The 21,562-nt window shown below is 43.8% G+C and overlaps 1 protein-coding gene across 2 annotated transcripts in view; it reads right to left on the bottom strand.

Annotated features, from left to right (window-relative positions):
• The window catches only part of LOC138677134 (zinc metalloproteinase-disintegrin-like 4a), a 62,111-nt gene extending 48,851 nt beyond the window's left edge, over nt 1-13,260 (bottom strand). The window contains exons 1-2 of one of the 2 annotated variants that reach the window (XR_011320861.1): nt 13,034-13,191; nt 4,146-4,225 (exon numbers count right to left, since the gene is read on the bottom strand). Coding sequence is in view for 1 of the 2 variants with exons in the window: in XM_069767033.1 (XP_069623134.1) it covers nt 4,146-4,225; nt 13,034-13,085 (132 nt within the window). In the remaining variant the exon portion in view is untranslated. Of the gene's footprint in view, nt 1-4,145; nt 4,226-13,033 lie in introns of both variants that reach the window. The other variant, XM_069767033.1, reaches the window with a different exon arrangement.
• Nucleotides 13,261-21,562: the final 8,302 nt, after the last annotated feature.

The raw sequence follows: 21,562 nt of genomic DNA, 5'->3' as shown, positions 1-21,562 counted from the left end.
TACAACTGATCATCTGGACCAAAAGACTTCTAGGATCCACCTCACCGGCTGAGAAAAAAGACCTGGGCTCTCTGGAGGATCCTTTAAATGGAACCTGTCATGCGAAAAAGGCTGAGCTGCTGTCAGTCAGGGCTGGGGGAACAGGTACAGCAACTCTCTATACACAGAGTGGTGACTGAAGACATGGTGGGGTCGTCCCCGTAACTGAATCTGGAATGCTACTGGGAGGAATGATGTTAATTTCCCCCCGACAGCGAGGCTCTAAGTGCAGGTGATGGGCAGGTTCAAAACTCTATTAACCTACAAATTAACCCAGGGTCAGACTGGCCCAGCAGGACACCGGACGATTAGTGGGCCCCCATTTTGGATATAGAAGGGACCTGCTGGTAACCGTGGTTGTTACAATGACCATGGGCCTATCAGAGGCTGCACCTTTCAGCCTGCAACACATACTGGTGACGTTTAAATAGCTTCCAGCCTATCAAAGGCCGAGCGTTAGAGTGCGGCCTCTGATAGCAGTGACGTTCACTGGCAATCGGCCTATGTGCTGACATCAGTGTGTGGCACTCGCCAATGGCATTCAATGGCCGCCGACTGATCAGGGGCCTCATGCTCACACACGCGCGTACTGTGATACGTTGGTGGCTTTCAATGTCACTGTAATATGCCACACACTGACGTCAGGTCACGACATTTGATGGGTCCTAAGGCCATACTCAGTATTTGCGAGACAAAACCAGAAGTTGGTGAAAAATACAGAAGTGGTGACGTGTTTCTATCATACGGTACTTTTCCTCTGATTGTTCCACTCCTGATTTTGGCTTGCAAATACAAATAGAAAATACTAACCAAATACTGATTGTGTGAATGTGGCATAAGGATAAGTGAAAAGATATTGATTAGTGGGTGTCCGACTGCTGGGACCTGTACTGAATGGCAAAATTGCCCATTAGAATGGAGCGGCATATTCAACTCGACCACTGATCCATTCATTTCCTACGTAGCAGCACTTGACTTTTCCTGGAAACCCCAAAGAGGATGCATGGAACTGCGGTCAGATATTCGCCCTGCCGCTCAATCTTAAAAGTTCCTCATTCTTCAGTGCAGTTTCCAATGGTCAGATTCCACCGATCAATAAGTTATCACCTACCTAACCTGTGGATCGGTGACAACTTGTTTTCACCAAAGAACCCTTTAATGCAAACTACCGTAATTGTACATCCCAGTTATGGGGGCGCACAGTAAATGTGTAGGAACTGCCTGTGTTATACTGTCAACGCTCCACTATAACGGGGGATAACGGCTACTAGATATCTGCATATAGCTGTAGGGTGGGCCCCTAGAGTCAACTCATTCTGTAGGCCCCAGGCAACCCAATCCGACCCTGGATTAACCCCATATCTTCAGGTTAATAGCAAATTGTGTTTTTTTTCACATGACAGGTTCTCTTTAAGTTGACCACATTTTACAATTCTTGCTTCACAATGATTTTTCACAAACCTCTGGAAAACACAACTGAAACCGAACCATCTCACGAAAACGTAAGCAGTGCACAATTTACAAAAATAAAGGTTCCCAGGCGGTCATTGGGTAAGTGATAAAATGTTAGGTGGCTCAGTAGTAAGCACTGTTACTTTGCAGCGCTGGGCTCCGGTGTTCAAATCTGACCAAGGACAACATCTGCAAGGAGTTTGTATGTTCTTCTCATGTTTGTGTGGGTTTCCTGCAGTTTCTTCCCACACTCTAAAATATATACTGATCGGAAATTTAGGCTGAATCCCAATGGGGTCAGTGAAGATAATACCTTTAAAGAGCTGTGGAATATGATGGATGCTATATAAATAAGCATAAACAAGGTTCTTTTTGTGTTGTTAGTGGATGTCTTCTTGATAACATAAGTTTTGCTGTTGGCGCAAGTTTCGGTCAATCCACCTCCTGTTTGTGCTGAGCAGAGTTTTCTGTTTCCACTCATGAGGTCATTCACACACATCACGGCATCTGCCAATAGAGAAAGCTACCTACTGTGTGGAAAGCAATCCAGAAGTGGAATTACCCGGACCTGGGACCTTCTGGAATAACTGGATTCTGCATGTAAGAAAGCTTACTATGGAGCAACAACTTTATGCAAAGCACAGGAAAATCCCAACTGCCTACATCCTTGTTGCCCCAATAAGAAAAATAAAGGCACTTTTTTGGCACATATTCAGTAATGTTCCCAATTGTCTCCAAGTGGCTCAAGTTCATCCCTAAGAACACATCTTGTTGACCACCACTATGGGAGCTGAGCTCTTTGTATCTACAACATCCATATGTGCAGTATGATACGCAGATATAAGGTCCCCTGCTCATATCATATTGTTATAAATGCAGATGTACCAAAGTTTACCTTAACGCAGATAACACAGGGATCCCACTGCATAAAAAAGTGCAATTTGATAACTAACTTCACATCAGCTAATGACTTGAGTCAATGTTAAGAGGGTTGTCCAGGCTTTCCACTAAAGTCTGCCGTCATTCCATTTGACTGAAAAAACTGTGAATCCTCACAGTGCGTGTGAAATCATATGGACATGTTGTCCACCTTTCTTTCTTGAAGAAACAAGTTTATTGTTGTACAATGTTACATGATGCAATGTGAACTGTGATGTGTAGTGCGACTTGTGATATGCGTTAAAAGTGTTAGCGAAAGTGATAGTTTGTGTAGTTTGACAGTAGGGACTGTTAGAGTTAACATTTAGGACTAGCCCAGAGTAGGAGAGGCTGAGTTGCAGGAAAAGTGACAAATTCCCGTCAGTAAGTCAGATAGGGGCTGGAGTATATTGCAAGTGCATCTAAAGGCCTAAGGTAAGCAGCAAAGCATCCTGGTGTGACACTAAGTAAGAGGAGACCAAAGAAAAGGGATAGTGAGATCTGGAGCAGAAGTGACTAAGAGAATATAGTGAGCTTCCGGAGAAGGGTCATGGGAAAGAATGAAGAGCCACGAGAGATAATAACTCTTGAAGGTAATGGGCCTAAACAGGATTTAGTGTGGGAGATGAATAGATTGCCCCATGCGGGAGTTTGGCCATGTTGGTACCTTAGGGGAAAGACGCAGAATTGACTGTTTTGTTAAAACTGTGTTGGTGAACTAGTGAGAAACTGAGGACAGAGAATAATACAGAAACGAAAGTAGGACACTGTGTGTAAAATGCTTTAAGTTATAAAGGAAACGATCATGGGACCGTGTGCCCGCTATGTCTTATATATACAGTATTTCCTACCAAGTTCCCATTCAGTAAAGAGTTTATTTTTGAGTGGTGGTCTCCCTCATTGAACTGTGAAACATCTGGTAGTGGCAAACCAGCAACATCGGTTACATGCGGCCTGATGGGCGTAGTGCCCTCATAGTCAAAACATCCAGCCTTGACCACCACTTTCATCTAACGTTCCGGGGTGATAGAAACGAATACCTCACCCACTGCTACTGCCCAGCGCCATGTTTCACGCGCTGTCATGATTTTACAATGCCGAGAATGAGACAGTGGTCACGTGACTGCTAGTATGTGATATGTATACTCCCCCGTCCATATTCTGGCTAGACTCAACGCAAGTGAATTGAGCATGAGCGCACAAGTCTAGTTGGAATGTGGCTGGGAGTACGCATATCACATCCTTGCAGTTACATGCCCCATCGATTTCACCACCGACATCGGGGGATCCAGCCAGTGTGCACTATGAAGATTCACAGGTTTCCAGTCACATACAGTGACGCAGACTTTCCTGACAATCCTTTTAAGTTACTTTAATCCTCTAAGGTGGTGCGTTAATTTGTCAAATGAACATTTTTCTAAATCTCAAAGTCTGTGTAAGATGAAATCTCAACCTGAAGCCTGTACAGCCTTCGGGAGGGCCTTGTCAGATAGGGTACAAGAGCAGATAACCACTCTAGGCCACGTTCATATGTTCAGTATTTTACCTCAGTATTTCTAAGTCAATATCAGGAGTCAGAGGAAAAGTATAATAGAAACACGACACCACTTCTGGATTTTTCACCCACTCCTGGTTTTGGCTTACAAATGCCGATGTAAAATACTGAATGTGTGAACATGGCCTTGCACTGAGATCTGTCAAGGTGGACAGCAGAAGTGGATGCATATGTGAATTACCTGCGTATCACGTTTGTGCTGGGAATGGATTTTCTCAGGGACCACCACCTCGTATTTCTGCCCCTCAGGTACATTAAAGGCTGTGAGGAAAGAAATGTAAACATTTTAATCAGGCTGGACTGTTGGCTGAACTGATAAGAAAATGTTTCCTGCCAGTGTGACTATAGAGACAGCTATAATCAAAGTTATATAACCCCCATGGTAAATTCAGATTATTTGCAAAATGTTCAAACGTTATGCTGTTGGCAATACATAGCTGAACACAAATAATAAAACAAGTGGTTTCACCAAATGTATTACAAAAAACGCCCTTTTACTGAAGACTGCAGTCTCAGAATTATTCACTTCTTCATGGGATCCAAGAAGTATCGACATGTTAAGGCTACTTTCACACTAGCGTCATTCGACGCACGTCACAATGCGTCGTTTTGAAGAAAAAATGCATCCTGCAAAGTTGCCCACAGGATGCGTTTTTTCTCCATAGACTTTCATTAGCGACGCATTGTGACGGATTGCCACACGTTGCATCCGTCGTGCGACGGATGTGACGTGTTTTTGCAGTCCGCCGGGACAAAAAAAACATTGCTTGCCCCCTCCTCCCCGCACCTTACAATGGGGCAGTGGATACGTTGCAAAACTGCATCTGCTGCCCCTGTTGTGATTTTACTTCACAGCATGCGTCAGTACGTCGGCCCGACGCACTGTGACGGGCCCGTACCGACGCTAGTGTGAAAGTAGCCATGTCACTTCTTCATGACCAGTGTCTTTAGTGCTTAGTAGAGCACCCCTGGCTGTTATGACCTGCTGCAAACAGAAACTACCAGCTTCTAGCAGCATCCTGAGGAATCTTTGCCCAATCCTCAAGGGTGAAAGCCTCTAGTTCACGAATGTTATTGGGTTTCCGCTCTGCAGCATCTTTCTTCACATTCAATGAAAGATTTTTATATGGAGATTAGGTCAGGTGACTGAAGGCCACTCCAGAATCTTTCAGGACTTCTGAGAAAAAGCCTTGGTAGACTATGAGGTATGCTTGGGATCATTGCTCTGTTGAAAGGTCCAGTGATGTCCAAGCTTCAGCTTCCTCATAGAAGACATGATGTTTTCTTTTATGATCTCCTGACACTTGGTGGAATTCATCTTGCCCACTACATGCTAAAAATCTCCAGTTCCAGAGGAAGCAAAGCAGCTACAGTTCATCACTGAGCCACTAAAATGCTTCACTATGGACATCATCAATCCACCACTATGCTTTACTGTAGGCATCACTGATTCACTGCCTTGCTTTACTGAAAGTATCTTCAAGCCATCACCATGGTTCACTGTAGGCATTATTAAGCCACCAGCATGCTTCACTGTAAGCATTACAAAGCCATCAGCATGCTTCATTGTAGGCATTACTAAGCCACCAGCATGCTTCACTGTAGGTAACACCAAGTCCCCATTATGCTTCACCGAATGGTGTTCTTTTCTATGAATGCTTAATTCTTCCTCATCTAGACATACCTCTGATCCATAAGCCTGAAAACTTCCAGTGTTAGTTATCATAGCACAGAACAGAATCCCAAAACTTCTGTGGCTTACTTATAAAAGTTTGAGCATACTGGAGCTACCTTGTCTTGTGTTTTGGGTCAGTAGAGATGACACCTTGGCGTTTGGGCATGGAAACCTTAAGCATTTTGTTTGTGCCTTTCTGTGCAAACTGAAACCTCAGAATCTGATTCCACCACACCTTGGTACAGGTCTTTGGCAATCATACAAGAGTTTGACCATCTGCTCCCCTCATGAATGATATCAGTCGATGACAGCTTCCACTTCCTGCCATGTCTAGGTAGTGTAACCAGTGTTCCTATAATTTTGAACATATGAACGCTGCCTCTTGCTATATCTCTAGGAACAGTCAGTTCCTTTGAATCCTTTTCCTTGTTTCTAGAAGACAATGATCTCTTTGGACCACTCGCTTAACAACCCAAGAATATTCGTGAACTGGAGGCCATCCATCATCCATGCCAAGATCCCTCGGGAATTCTGTCAGAAGCTGGTGTGTGGTTATACATCATGTTAGCAGCAGATACTAACAACCAGTGGGGCTCTACTAAGTACTGAAGACACTTGTCATAAAGGGTGAATAATTCTGAGATTTCAGTAGTCAGTAAAACTGACATTTTGTGCTTAATTTGGAGAAACCACTTGTCCTATTAGTTGTCTTGAGTCATTTAGGGCATGTGCACACGTCCGGAATGCATGCAGAATTTTCCTGAGATAAACCTGAGGTTTTCCGCATGAATTCTGCATGCGTTTTTTTCACATATTTTGTGCGTTTTTTGCGCATTTTTTGTGTGTTTTTTTTACGGATTTTATGTGGATTTTTTGCATTTTTTTTCCGGACACTCCAATATAATGGGAAATCCGCAAAATATCTGCAAAAATAATGAACATGATGCTTCTTTTTTCATGAATGTGTTTTTCTTGCGGAAAAAAACGCGTCATGTGCACAAAAACTGCGGAATGCATTCTAAATGATAGGATGCATGTGTATGCATTTTTAATAGCGTTTTTATCATGAAAAACGCGCAAAAAACGCAAAAATTCCTGAACGTGTGCACATACCCTTACACTGTTTTTTGGATTTATTAATTGCAAAAGTAGAAAGTTTGTAATTTTTGCTAATCTAATATTCAACAGAAGTGAATAATTTTGTTTACAATTATATAAAGATTTCTCATTCGCCATATTATATTTACATCATATATGGCCGCACGCCAATCCCTCACACTATGGCTATGAATATATGATGTTCTGCACCCTGACCTTGATACATCTATTACATCACCAGTCTGACAAGATGACAGGATATGACCCCTGCTTCCATTATGACAACATGATAGATCATCAGTTCCTCGTGGTATCAGTCAGATAAAAGTGAGTATAAAGCTAATGTAGCAGGAAACTATCAAAAAAAGATGAAAAACTTATCGACAAACTCACATTATAGTCATCGCTGAGCTCATAGTACAGCAATACAACTGGATGTAAAAACCGAGAAAAAAAACACTTATTAAAGGTTATTATTGACCTTTATAGTGTACGGCCATATTTTACCAACAGAGCAACTTATTTTGCAGATTTGTTAGCCACAACGTACCCCTTGAAGGCTGCCAAAAATTACTAAATTGTAATGTGACTCCTAATAAATTGCAGGCGCCATATGTTCTTGGGGGGAGTAAAACAAGGAGAGTCCCTTGTAGAGAAGGATCTGGGTGTCTCTGTAGATCACGAACTAAATAAAAGCACAATGTCAATCAGCAGCCTGTAAAGCCAGCAGGGTATTATTATGTATATGGACATGAAGGACCGGAATGCAACACTACCAATTTACAAAGCGCCAGTGCGACGTCATCTGGAACATGTAGTTCAGTTCTGAGAGCAAGTTTATAGAAACGATGCCCTGGAGATAGGAAAAGGTACAAAGAAGAGCCAGATAACAGATAAGGGGCATGGAGAGCGTCACATATAGAAAGATTATAATAATTAAATAGATTTAGTCTTGAAAAGGGGGACAGGATTTACTTATAGATGTAGATAAACGGCCTATACAAAAATATAGTCAGAAGATGTTTCTTCCAAACCCTCTGAAAAGATAAAGAGGACAGTCCCTCGGCCTGGGGAAAGAAAACTTCACTCTCTAGAGGAGACAAAGCTTCTTTATAAAAAAAATCTAATAGTCTAAAAAATAGCCGCCCTCGGGGGCTAATCAAAGCGGGATCCGCCCACGGGTTCAGGAAAGGCGTAGATGCTTATTTAGAAGTACATAAATATTTATGATATTTTCATGACCAACGTTCTTGTTCTGATCGTCGATCCAGTTGACGGAAGGAACAATTTGCTCTTACAGAGCAGCCTGGATCATGCGTATTTCTGCACCTATACCCCATCCCCTTCATCTCCCCTCCCTCGGATGAACCTGGGTGACATGTACCTTTTTTTTTCCAGTCACACGAGCTCTGTAATTATGTGACTTCGCCTGGAGCGATTCTGATCGGAGCAGCAAAATTTGCCGTAAATATTGCAACATCTTCCAATATAACAATGTACAAGAAATTCCTTCTCCGCCGACCGGTAAAATGACACTTCACATACTGATAGTATCTGCCCCCATCCTCCTTACAGGACCCTGATGTGTGTACTAAGTCCGGCATTCCTGCATGTACTCAGGCTGTATCTACAAGCAGCGGCCCCAGAGGGCCCATATTGCCAGTGGTCCCATATTCCCAGTAGTCCCATATTCCCAGTGGTCCCATATACCCAGCGGCCCCCGAGGGCCCATATTGCCAGTGGTCCCATATTCCCAGCGGCCCCCCGAGGGCCCATATTCCCAGTGGCCCCCGAGGGCCCATATTCCCAGCGGCCCCCGACGGCCCATATTCCCAGCGGCCCCCGAGGGCCCATATTCCCAGCGGCCCCCGAGGGCCGATATTCCCAGCGCTCAGCGCTGCAGCTCCCAATCACGTCCTAAATCCCAGTCATTCCTGGGCAGTGAATCCTGATTGTAAGGAAAGCCCCCATCCCACAGAACAGAAGACCGTCCCAATCTAGTCCTTGCCGTGACTCGCCTGCCAGCTATTTCTTTGCCACCGCTGCCATGAATCAGTATTATTCTCCGTCATCCTGGGGACACTACCCTGTGCACAGGTGAGAGCGCCATACGGGGGCAGACATACACCGACACATCCAGCTCAGGGGAACTTAGATTGGAAGCTCTGGGGATCACAGGTTTCTTAATATTTGGGCTCGTTACAAAAAAATCCCAATTATTCTCGGAATGATAAGGTCTGATGATGACTGCAGGACAGGAGATGATTTTGGAACAGAACCACAAAGATGATTGATTTTTGGTTGTGGACCTGTAATATTATACAAAGGCTGGTGAGGGGCGCTGCCTGCTGTATTACGGACATATAGAAACATTGATATTACGGCTTATATGGCGGCACATAAGCGAGCATTAGTTATTGATATTATGGCTTATATGGCGGCACATAAGAAAGCATTAGTTATTGATATTACGGCTTATATGGCAGCACATAAGCGAGCATTAGTTATTGATATTATGGCTTATATGGTGACACATAAGCGAGCATTAGTTATTGATATTACGGCTTATATGGCGGCACATAAGCGAGCATTAGTTATTGATATTACGGCTTATATGGTGACATATAAGCGAGCATTAGTTATTGATATTACGGCTTATATGGCAGCACATAAGCGAGCATTAGTTATTGATATTACGGCTTATATGGCGGCACATAAGCGAGCATTAGTTATTGATATTATGGCTTATATGGCGGCACATAAGCGAGCATTAGTTATTGATATTACGGCTTATATGGCGGCACATAAGCGAGCATTAGTTATTGATATTACGGCTTATATGGCGGCACATAAGCGAGCATTAGTTATTGATATTACGGCTTATATGGCAGCACATAAGCGAGCATTAGTTATTGATATTACGGCTTATATGGCAGCACATAAGCGAGCATTAGTTATTGATATTACGGCTTATATGGCAGCACATAAGCGAGCATTAGTTATTGATATTACGGCTTATATGGCGGCACATAAGCGAGCATTAGTTATTGATATTACGGCTTATATGGTGACACATAAGCGAGCATTAGTTATTGATATTACGGCTTATATGGCGGCACATAAGCGAGCATTAGTTATTGATATTACGGCTTATATGGCGGCACATAAGCGAGCATTAGTTATTGATATTACGGCTTATATGGCAGCACATAAGCGAGCATTAGTTATTGATATTACGGCTTATATGGCGGCACATAAGCGAGCATTAGTTATTGATATTACGGCTTATATGGTGGCACATAAGCGAGCATTAGTTATTGATATTACGGCTTATATGGCGGCACATAAGCGAGCATTAGTTATTGATATTACGGCTTATATGGCAGCACATAAGCGAGCATTAGTTATTGATATTACGGCTTATATGGCGGCACATAAGCGAGCATTAGTTATTGATATTACGGCTTATATGGCGGCACATAAGCGAGCATTAGTTATTGATATTACGGCTTATATGGGGGCACATAAGCGAGCATTAGTTATTGATATTATGGCTTATATGGTGGCACATAAGAAAGCATTAGTTATTGATATTACGGCTTATATGGCAGCACATAAGCGAGCATTAGTTATTGATATTACGGCTTATATGGCAGCACATAAGCGAGCATTAGTTATTGATATTACGGCTTATATGGCGGCACATAAGCGAGCATTAGTTATTGATATTACGGCTTATATGGCGGCACATAAGCGAGCATTAGTTATTGATATTACGGCTTATATGATGACACATAAGCGAGCATTAGTTGTTGATATTATGGCTTATATGGTGACACATAAGCGAGCTTTAGTTATTGATATTACGGCTTATATGGCGGCACATAAGCGAGCATTAGTTATTGATATTACAGCTTATATGGCGGCACATAAGCGAGCATTAGTTATTGATATTACGGCTTATATGATGACACATAAGCGAGCATTAGTTATTGATATTACAGCATATATGGCGGCACATAAGCGAGCATTAGTTATTGATATTATGGCTTATATGGTGGCACATAAGCGAGCATTAGTTATTGATATTATGGCTTATATGGCGGCACATAAGCGAGCATTAGTTATTGATATTATGGCTTATATGGTGACACATAAGCGAGCATTAGTTATTGATATTATGGCTTATATGGTGACACATAAGCGAGCATTAGTTATTGATATTACGGCTTATATGGTGACACATAAGCGAGCATTAGTTATTGATATTACGGCTTATATGGCGGCACATAAGCGAGCATTAGTTATTGATATTATGGCTTATATGGCGGCACATAAGCGAGCATTAGTTATTGATATTATGGCTTATATGGCGGCACATAAGCGAGCATTAGTTATTGATATTATGGCTTATATGGCGGCACATAAGAAAGCATTAGTTATTGATATTATGGCTTATATGGCGGCACATAAGCGAGCATCAGTTATTGATATTATGGCTTATATGGTGACACATAAGCGAGCATTAGTTATTGATATTACGGCTTATATGATGACACATAAGCGAGCATTAGTTATTGATATTATGGCTTAGATGGCGGCACATAAGCGAGCATTAGTTATTGATATTACGGCTTATATGGCGGCACATAAGCGAGCATTAGTTATTGATATTACGGCTTATATGGCGGCACATAAGCGAGCATTAGTTATTGATATTACGGCTTATATGGTGGCACATAAGCGAGCATTAGTTATTGATATTACGGCTTATATGGCGGCACATAAGCGAGCATTAGTTATTGATATTACGGCTTATATGGCAGCACATAAGCGAGCATTAGTTATTGATATTACGGCTTATATGGCAGCACATAAGCGAGCATTAGTTATTGATATTATGGCTTATATGGTGACACATAAGCGAGCATTAGTTATTGATATTACGGCTTATATGATGACACATAAGCGAGCATTAGTTATTGATATTACGGCTTATATGGCGGCACATAAGCGAGCATTAGTTATTGATATTACGGCTTATATGGCGGCATATAAGCGAGCATTAGTTATTGATATTACGGCTTATATGGTGACACATAAGCGAGCATTAGTTATTGATATTACGGCTTATATGATGACACATAAGCGAGCATTAGTTATTGATATTACGGCTTATATGGCGGCACATAAGCGAGCATTAGTTATTGATATTACGGCTTATATGGCGGCACATAAGCGAGCATTAGTTATTGATATTACGGCTTATATGGCGGCACATAAGCGAGCATTAGTTATTGATATTACGGCTTATATGGCGGCACATAAGCGAGCATTAGTTATTGATATTACGGCTTATATGGCGGCACATAAGCGAGCATTAGTTATTGATATTATGGCTTATATGGCGGCACATAAGCGAGCATTAGTTTTTGATATTATGGCTTATATGGCGGCACATAAGAAAGCATTAGTTATTGTGCCCAATATTAGCAGAACGGGCAGATGAACTCGCTGAGTTAAGCATCGATTCACAGACCGGTCTGTATAGTGATAAGTTTGTTTCCCAAGAGCTTGCAATCAATGATAAAGACAAATCATCATTAGGGCTCGTTCAGATGACAGTATTTTTGGTCCAAGTGCGATCCGACAAAACATCGTATCGCACTTATGTTAATCTATGAGGTCGTGCACATGTCTGATTTTTTTTCTTCGGACTGAGCGGGTCAGAGAAAAAAAAAATATCGCAGCATGCCCGAGTTGGATCCGATTATTGGGCCATGCATGTTAATGAGTAAGTGGAAAACATCGGACTGCACTCGGATGACATCTGAGTGCAGTCCGATTTTCACAGACTGGCAGAATGGAGACATTTTCTATTCCATCATCTCATCATTTGAGAGAATTGGAGAACATTATGGTCACACTCTGATCAGACGCAGATGCAGCGCTCCAAGCTGTCATTTCTGTCCACCTGAAAAAGCCACCATTGTACATGAGGACAGGAGCTCATTCTTATATAGCAGCAGATTTCCCCAACCTGAGGCGGATCTGTCACTGGCTGCGGCAATCACTGGCGTATGTCCGCCTGGACAAGACGAGGCCAGTCACCTGGCTCAGTGCAGGACTATGTCCCATTCCACCAGAAGTCATATCTGGGCTTAGAAACTTTACAGAACTATTGAAGCCAATCCTAGTTACTTAGTATCAGCCCTTAAAGGAGAAGTGCAGAGTCTCCACCGCCCAGCCCCCTCCTATAGAACCTGCCATGACTGACCCCCTGTGCCAGCACTCACCTAGTAGCTGGCAGTCCAGCAGTGCCAGCAGGAGCAGCCCAGTCCTCAGCATGGTCCTGGCCCTAGATCTCACACCTTCCACTGAGCATTGTGTGCACTGGATCAGGAATTTATAGACTCACAAGAGCAAACAGGTTACTCAGCTCTGCCCAGACGGAAGTGACAGCTTTTCCCTTGTAGCTGCTGCCCCTATTGTACTTTCTGTCCCAGTCCTGCCCTGTTACATTGTCATGTTCAGGTGATGTGAGCAGCATAGACTCCTCTCCCTAGAAAACAATCACCTGTTCTTGGTATATACAGTACTCCATGTAGTGGATATTGGGGGTAGCGGTATCCAGAGGACTCCACTATACAGCCTGACAATTCTGCAAACATGTCAGGTGTGTCACCCAGCTTTCCCGGAGTCCTGACAATGCTCTCTAGCTTTGAAGAGATCTCGTTTTAGAACATTTAATTTTGTTAGAAAAGAACTGTCATCCAGCTTTCCTAGAGTCCTGCATGGATTTTTTTTTTTTGCCATTCAGGACTATAGGAAAGCTGGGTGACAGCTCTATTACTGCTTTTCTAGCAAAACTAAATGTTCTAAAACTAGATCTCTGCAAAGCTAGAAAGCATTGTCAAGACTCCGGGAAAGCTGGGTGACACACGTGACATGTTTGCAAAATCGTCAGGATACCACAACGTGGATAAATCAGGGAGTTGCGTATATGCTGCAGAGCTGAGGGCTTTAGAATTTTATATTTTGGCTACGCTCCCACAATGAGCTGTTGATGTTTTATTTAAATTAGATTACTTGTGTTTATTCATTGCCTTGTTATCGCGTTTTTTTGTCTCTGTTTGGTGTGTCATGCTTTAAATAAAGCTGCTTTGTTCTTTATACTTCCTGGTTTTTTGTTTTGACAAAACTTTATTGAAACAATGAGGTGAGGATTACATGTGTTTTTTATGCGTTTACGCATCTAATGTAAAGTCTGTGGGGAAAATCCGCGCATAAAACTCAGTGCAAGAGAGACTGACGAGATTTGAAACTCCCACCGCAGGTCAGATTACACTGAGGAAAAAAAGGTACAGCTCTATAAATCCCATCCACATTGCTGGAACTGTTTTACCACAGTGAAAATATACAGCATAAAAAAACTCACCAAAAACTCATTGTGGGCACACAGCCTAAGGGTCTTTCAGACGTCAGGGTCTCCGGTACATGTGGTGATTGTTTCTTCACGTACCAGAGACACATACGTAGACCCCTTTAAGTAAATGTGTGTGTGCACATGTCAGTGTGTTTCCATGGACCGTGTGTCCGTGGGAAAAACACTCTGGCATGTCCGTTTTTTAACAGCAGCATGGGCAGCAAAACATTCTGCTAATGTGTACACCAATAACACACGGAGGACATCCAAGTGTCATCAGTGTGTCATGTACTGGCACCCGGGAAGCAGCGGTACAGTAAATAAATAATTTTAAAAAACGGCGTGGGGTTCCCCCCCTATTTTTGACAACCAGCCAAGCTAAAGCAGACAGCTGGGGACTGGTATTCTCAGGCTGGTAAGAGGCCATGAATATTGGCCCCCCCCAGCCTAAAAATAACAGCCCGCAGCTACCCAAAAAAGGCACATCTATTAGATGCGCCAGTTCTGGTGATTTGCCCGGCTCTTCCCGCTTGCCCTGTAGTGGTGGCAACTGGGGTTCATATTTGTGGAGTTGCTGTCACCTGTCATGATCCCAATGGCAGGGGATCACAAAAAGGACAAGCACAGATACAAACAAGCTCTAGGGCGATGGAACCTGAGCTGACCGCGACCCTGAACCTAACACACAAATAAAAGTAGCCGGGGAACGTGCCTACGATGATCCTAGACGTCTCGCTCCAGCCGAAGATCTAACTTCCCCTATCAGAAGAAACACAGACCTCTCTTGCCTCCAGAGAAATACCCCACAGCAAATAGCAGCCCCCCACATATAATGACGGTGAAATGAGAGGAAAGCACATACGTAGTATGAAAACAGTTTCAGCAAAATGAGGCCCGCTAAAGCTAGATAGCAGAGGATACAAAAGTGAACTGCGCGGTCAGCGAAAAACCCTTCAAAAAAACCATCCTGAAATTACTTGAACTCATGTGCCAACTCATGGTACATGAAAAGCAATTTCAGCCCACTAGAGCAACCAGCAGCAGAGAATCACATATCTGCAGGCTGGACTAATAACCAAATTAAGCAAAACACAAAACAGGAAAATCCAAACTTAGCTTGTCCAGAAGGTTCTAGGAGCAGGGAGCAGAGGTAACAAGACACACTGGATACATTGATAACCGGCGAGGAAATGCCAGCAAAGCCAGGTTAAATAGGAAACTCCCATATGCTGATGGAACAGGTGGAACCCAGAAACCCAGGAAAGACAAGTCACCCAGTACCATCAGTAACCACCAGAGGGAGCCCAAAAACAGAACTCACAACAGTACCCCCCCTTGAGGAGGGGTCACCGAACCCTCACGAGAACCACCAGGGCGACCAGGATGAGCCCTATGAAAAGCGCGAACCAAATCATCAGCATGAACATCCGAGGCAACCACCCAAGAATTATCCTCCTGACCATAACCCTTCCACTTGACCAAATACTGGAGTTTCCGTCTGGAAACACGAGAATCCAAGATCTTCTCCACAACATACTCCAATTCTCCCTCCACCAGCACTGGAGCAGGAGGCTCAAGAGAAGGAACAACAGGTACCTCATACTTCCGCAACAACGACCGATGAAACACATTATGAATAGCAAACGATGCCGGGAGATCCAAACGAAACGACACAGGGTTAAGAATTTCCAAGATCCTATAGGGACCGATGAACCGAGGCTTGAACTTAGGAGAAGAGACCTTCATAGTAACAAAACGAGAAGACAACCACACCAAGTCACCAACAAGAAGTCGAGGACCCACGCGGCGACGGCGATTAGCAAACTGCTGAGCCTTCTCCTGGGACAACTTCAAATTGTCCACCACATGACTCCAAATCCGATGCAACCTATCCACCACCATGTCCACTCCAGGACAATCAGAAGGTTCCACCTGACCAGAGGAAAAACGAGGATGAAACCCCGAATTACAAAAGAAAGGAGAAACCAAGGTAGCAGAACTAGCCCGATTATTAAGCGCAAACTCGGCCAGCGGCAAAAAGGTAACCCAGTCATCCTGATCAGCAGAAACAAAACACCTTAAATAAGTTTCCAAGGTCTGATTAGTTCGTTCAGTCTGGCCATTCGTCTGAGGATGGAATGCAGACGAAAAGGACAAATCAATGCCCATCTTAGCACAGAAAGTCCGCCAAAATCTAGACACAAACTGGGATCCCCTGTCAGAAACGATGTTCTCAGGAATCCCATGCAAACGAACCACATTCTGAAAAAACAGAGGGACCAACTCAGAGGAGGAAGGCAACTTAGGCAAGGGTACCAGATGAACCATTTTAGAAAAGCGATCACACACAACCCAGATGACGGACATTTTTTGAGAGACAGGGAGATCCGAAATAAAGTCCATGGAAATGTGCGTCCAAGGCCTCTTCGGGATAGGCAAAGGTGACAACAATCCACTGGCCCGAGAACAGCAAGGCTTAGCCCGAGCACAAACCTCACAAGACTGCACAAAAGAACGCACATCCCTCGACAAGGAAGGCCACCAAAAAGACCTGGCCACCAAGTCTCTAGTACCAAATATTCCAGGATGACCTGCCAACGCAGAAGAATGGACCTCGGAGATGACTCTACTGGTCCAATTATCCGGAACAAACAGTCTCTCAGGCGGACAACGATCAGGTTTAGCCACCTGAAACTCCTGCAAAGCACGTCGCAAGTCTGGGGAGACAGCAGACAAAATCACCCCATCCCTAAGGATACCAGAGGGCTCAGAATTTCCAAGGGAGTCAGGCACAAAACTCCTAGAAAGAGCATCCGCCTTCACATTCTTTGAACCTGGCAGGTATGAAACCACAAAATTGAAACGAGAGAAAAACAGTGACCAACGAGCCTGTCTAGGATTCAGACGCCTGGCAGACTCAAGGTAAATCAAATTTTTGTGATCAGTCAAGACCACCACACGATGTCTAGCACCCTCTAGCCAATGACGCCACTCCTCAAATGCCCACTTCATGGCCAAAAGTTCCCGATTACCAACATCATAATTCCGCTCAGCCGGCGAAAACTTTCTAGAAAAAAACGCGCATGGCTTCATCACTGAGCCATCGGAGCTTCTCTGTGACAAAACCGCCCCCGCTCCAATCTCGGAAGCATCAACCTCAACCTGAAAAGGGAGCGAAACATCTGGCTGACGCAACACAGGAGCAGAAGAAAACCGGCGCTTAAGTTCCTGAAAGGCCTCCACAGCCGCAGGAGACCAATTAGCAACATCAGCACCCTTCTTAGTCAAATCCGTCAAAGGCTTAACAACACTAGAAAAATTAGTTATAAAACGACGATAGAAATTAGCAAAGCCCAAGAACTTCTGTAGACTCTTAAGAGATGTAGGCTGCGTCCAGTCACAAATAGCCTGAACCTTGACGGGATCCATCTCAATAGTAGAAGGGGAAAAAATATACCCCAAGAAAGAAATCTTCTGGACTCCAAAGAGACACTTTGAGCCGTTTACAAACAAGGAATTGGCCCGCAGGACCTGAAACACCTTCCTGACCTGCTGAACATGAGACTCCCAGTCATCAGAAAAAACCAAAATATCATCCAAATACACAATCATAAATTTATCCAGATATTCACGGAAAATATCGTGCATAAAGGACTGGAAGACTGAAGGAGCATTAGAAAGTCCAAAAGGCATTACCAAATACTCAAAATGGCCCTCAGGCGTATTAAATGCGGTTTTCCACTCATCACCTTGCTTTATTCGTATAAGATTATACGCACCCCGAAGATCAATCTTAGTGAACCATTTAGCCCCCTTAATGCGAGCAAACAAATCAGTCAACAATGGCAAAGGATACTGATATTTTACGGTAATCTTATTCAAAAGACGATAATCTATACAAGGCCTCAAGGAACCATCTTTCTTGGCCACGAAAAAAAAACCTGCTCCCAAAGGGGACAAAGATGGACGGATATGTCCCTTTTCCAAGGACTCCTTAACATAATCCCGCATAGCAGTATGCTCTGGCACTGACAGATTGAACAAACGACCTTTAGGAAATTTACTGCCCGGAATTAAATTTATAGCACAATCGCAATCCCTGTGAGGAGGAAGCGAACTGAGCTTAGGCTCCTCAAAAACATCCCGATAGTCAGACAAAAACACAGGAATCTCAGAAGGAGTAGATGAAGCGATAGAAATCGGAGGTGCATCATCATGAACCCCCTGACAACCCCAGCTTAACACAGACACTGATTTCCAGTCAAGGACTGGATTATGAGTTTGTAACCATGGCAGACCAAGTACTAGAACATCATGCAAATTATACAGCACCAGGAAGCGAATCACCTCCTGATGAACGGGAGTCATACGCATGGTCACTTGTGTCCAGTACTGAGGTTTATTCATAGCCAAAGGTGTAGAGTCAATTCCCTTCAAAGGAATAGGGACTTCCAGAGGCTCCAGACTAAACCCACAGCGATTGGCAAATGACCAATCCATAAGACTCAGGGCAGCGCCTGAATCCACATAGGCATCGACGGAAATGGATGATAATGAACAAATCAGAGTCACAGACAGAATGAACTTAGACTGTAAAGTACTAATGGCAACAGACTTATCAACCTTTTTTGTGCGTTTAGAGCATGCTGATATAACATGAGCTGAATCACCACAATAAAAGCACAACCCTTTTTTCCGCCTATACTTTTGCCGTTCACTTCTGGACTGAATTCTATCACATTGCATTATCTCAGGTGACGGTTCAGACGACACCGCCAAATGATGCACAGGTTTGCGCTCCCGTAAACGCCGATCAATCTGAACAGCCATAGTCATAGACTCATTCAGACCAGCAGGCGCAGGGAACCCCACCATAACATCTTTAATGGCCTCAGAAAGGCCATCTCTAAACTTTGCAGCCAGAGCGCACTCATTCCACTGAGTAAGTACCGACCACTTCCGAAATTTTTGACAATAAATTTCTGCTTCATCTTGCCCCTGAGAGAGGGCCAACAAAGCTTTTTCAGCCTGAATCTCTTGGTTAGGTTCCTCATAGAGCAAACCTAATGCCAGAAAAAACGCATCCGCATTAAGCAACGCAGGGTCCCCTGGTGCCAATGCAAATGCCCAATCCTGAGGGTCACCCCGCAGGAAAGATATAATTATCTTGACTTGCTGAGCAGGGTCTCCAGAGGAGCGAGATTTCAAAGAAAGAAACAACTTGCAATTGTTCCTAAAATTCAGAAAACGAGATCTATCTCCAGAAAAAAACTCTGGGACAGGAATTCTAGGTTCAGACATAGGAGCATGTACAACAAAATCCTGTATATTTTGAACCTTAGTGGCAAGATTATTCAGGCTGGAAGCCAAACTCTGGACGTCCATGATAAACAGCTGAGATCAGAGCCATTCAAAGATTAAGAGGAGGAGGAAGTAGCCAGGCTGCAATAAGGCTAGGCAGCAAACTCTGAGGGGAAAAAAAAAAAAAAAAACTTCCTCAGACTACTTATCCTCCTACTTCAGCCAATACAATTAACACTTTGTGGGCCGGTTATACTGTCATGATCCCAATGGCAGGGGATCACAAAAAGGACAAGCACAGATACAAACAAGCTCTAGGGCGATGGAACCTGAGCTGACCGCGACCCTGAACCTAACACACAAATAAAAGTAGCCGGGGAATGTGCCTACGATGATCCTAGACGTCTCGCTCCAGCCGAAGATCTAACTTCCCCTATCAGAAGAAACACAGACCTCTCTTGCCTCCAGAGAAATACCCCACAGCAAATAGCAGCCCCCCACATATAATGACGGTGAAATGAGAGGAAAGCACATACGTAGTATGAAAACAGTTTCAGCAAAATGAGGCCCGCTAAAGCTAGATAGCAGAGGATACAAAAGTGAACTGCGCGGTCAGCGAAAAACCCTTCAAAAAAACCATCCTGAAATTACTTGAACTCATGTGCCAACTCATGGTACATGAAAAGCAATTTCAGCCCACTAGAGCAACCAGCAGCAGAGAATCACATATCTGCAGGCTGGACTAAAAACCAAATTAAGCAAAACACAAAACAGGAAAATCCAAACTTAGCTTGTCCAGAAGGTTCTAGGAGCAGGGAGCAGAGGTAACAAGACACACTGGATACATTGATAACCGGCGAGGAAATGCCAGCAAAGCCAGGTTAAATAGGAAACTCCCATATGCTGATGGAACAGGTGGAACCCAGAAACCCAGGAAAGACAAGTCACCCAGTACCATCAGTAACCACCAGAGGGAGCCCAAAAACAGAACTCACAACAGTCACCTTTGTATTGTCAGGTGACATCAATCCCACGGATAAGTAATGGAGAGACGGCTATAAGACACCTATCCATTACTAATCCTATAGTTGTATCTATACACATAATTGTGTAAGGGGTACTTCCGTCTGTCTGTCCTTCTGTAACGGTTATTCGTTCGCTGATTGGTCTCGCCAGCTGCCAGTCATGGCTGCCGCGACCAATCAGCGACGCGCACAGTCTGGAAGAAAATGGCCGCTCCTTACTCCCCGCACTCACTGCCCGGCGCCCGCATACTCCCCTCCGGTCACCGCAAACACAGGGTTAATGGCAGCGATAACGGACCGTGGTGTAATGCTGTGTGACCACGTTTTTTTACTATTGACGAAGTCTATGCAGCGTCAATAGTAAAAACATCGAATGTTAAAAATAATTTAAAAAAATAAAAAATTATTATATACTCACCTACGCCGCCTTTCCCGCTCCTCGCGATGCAATCGGCACGCTCCGGTCGCACGGATGGTCTGGCAGAAGGACCTGCCATGACGTCACGGTCATGTGACCGCGACGTCATCACAAGTCCTGTGCGCATGCGCAAAAAGGACCTGCCGTGACGTCACGGTCATGTGACCGCTACACTGTCATGTGACCGCGACGTCACGGCAGGTCATGCACCTGCGGAAGGTGAGTATGTGGTTATTTTTTATTTTTTTAACCTGTATCATACGTGGCTGGGCAATATACTACATAGCTGGGCAGTATACTACATAGCTGGGCCATATACTACATGGGCTGTGCAATATGCTACGTGGCTCTGTGCTGTAGGCAATATACTACGTCATTGGACAATATACTACGTCACTGGGCAATATACTATGTAACTGGGCAATATAGTACGTCGCTGGGCAATATACTACGTGGCTTGGCAGTATACTACGTGGCTGGGCAATATACTACGTGGCTGGGCAATATACTACGTAGCTGGGCAATATACTACGTGGCTGGGCAATATACTACGTGACTGGGCAATATACTACGTGACTGGGCAATATACTATGTGGACATACATATTCTAGAATACCCGATGTGTTAGAATCGGGCAACCATCTAGTGGTAAATA

This window comes from Ranitomeya imitator, chromosome 4 (assembly GCF_032444005.1).
Source record: "Ranitomeya imitator isolate aRanImi1 chromosome 4, aRanImi1.pri, whole genome shotgun sequence".
Classification (NCBI taxonomy): Eukaryota; Metazoa; Chordata; class Amphibia; order Anura; family Dendrobatidae; genus Ranitomeya; species Ranitomeya imitator.
Note: the sequence above shows the minus strand (reverse complement) of the source record. Positions and strands in the feature narration are given on the sequence as shown.